Raw genomic sequence first — 1,222 nt, forward strand, 5'->3', positions numbered from 1 at the left:
GGACAGGCGGCAGCGCAGCAGACAGACGACGCCAGCAGCAACAGCAGCAGCAGCAGCAGCAGGAAGCGGAGCACAAAGAAGGGGGTTTTGATGCGCGCTTGCGCTGCTGCTGTTTGGGCCGAGCTCCCCCCCATTCATCTGCCACAGCAGCAGCAGCAGCAGCTGCAGCAGGAACAGCAGCAGCAGCGAACGCAAGTATTGTGCTGTCTTGGCCGAGATTCCTTGCAGCTGTTTGTGTTTCGCGGTGTCTGTACACCTGATGCTCCCCTTCTGCCCTGGCGAGCACTACAGCTGAAGCGCAGCAACGATGACTCATGCAGCAGCAGCAGCAACAACAACAACAACAGCAGCAGCAACGGCAGCAGCAGCAACAGCAACAGCAGCAGTAGATACTGGCAAGGGACAGCTTTTGTAGAGGCATCGGATGCTCAAGGGGACAGTTTGCTGCTGCTTGAGTGGGAATTAGATAAGCAGCACTCTGGCAGCAGCAGCGGCAGCAGCAGCAGCAGCTGCTGCTGCAACTGCATCTTGTTGTATTCTCTTTCACTGTGCGCCCTCAAGGCCCTTGCGGATCCATCTGCTCCCCCACTGCAGCAGCAGCAGCAGCGGGAGGCGACGCGAAAAGCGGCAGCACACTCAAGCAGCAGCAGCAGCAGCAGCAGCAGCAGCGACCGTTGGAGGCTTCTTGTGAGCGGGCGGAGCGATTTGCTGCTGCTGCTGAATGATGCCGTTTGTCTCCGCCTTCAGCTCGGTGCTGCTGGTGTCTCTCTCATGCGTCGCTTCATGCTGCAGCTGCCTGTCTCCTTGCCTCAGCCGAGCAACAGCAACAGCAGCAGCAGGAGCAGCAGCGCCAGCAAGAGAAAACAGCTGCCGCTTCAGCGCTTCGTTGATGTGTGCTGCTGCTGCTCTTACCTCTACGCAATAACAGCACCGCCGCTGCAGCAGATTCTCATTTGGGGTGTATCCGCAGGTGTGGCTGTGCATGCACTGGAGCTGCCCCTCTACGATCCCCCGCAGCAGCAGCAGCAACAACAGCAGCAGCAGCAGTGCAGCAGCAAAGACAGCCTGGCTGACAGTCGATGCCAAAGCAGCAACGACTGCGGCAGCAGCAGCAACAGCAGCAGCAGCTGCTACAGCAGCTGCAGGTGCTGGTGCAGGTGCGCAGCTGCAGCAAGAGCTCGGGCTAGAGAGCTGCCTGTGCTGCTGCTGTCTGTGCGGGTGA

At 59.7% G+C, this 1,222-nt stretch overlaps 1 protein-coding gene across 1 annotated transcript; it reads left to right on the plus strand.

The window, feature by feature from the left end:
* Window positions 1–90: 90 nt before the first annotated feature.
* EMH_0099290 (uncharacterized protein) lies at window positions 91–1,073 on the plus strand (the record flags this gene model as incomplete). The annotated part of the gene is made up of 2 exons (XM_038022086.1): window positions 91–893; window positions 971–1,073. The coding sequence occupies 2 exons, from the start codon at window positions 91–93 to the stop codon at window positions 1,071–1,073; spliced, it is 906 nt and encodes a 301-aa protein (XP_037877940.1).
* Window positions 1,074–1,222: the final 149 nt, after the last annotated feature.

Source organism: Eimeria mitis, genomic scaffold, assembly GCF_000499745.2.
Source record: "Eimeria mitis Houghton genomic scaffold, Emh_scaff10439, whole genome shotgun sequence".
Lineage (NCBI taxonomy): Eukaryota > Apicomplexa > Conoidasida > Eucoccidiorida > Eimeriidae > Eimeria > Eimeria mitis.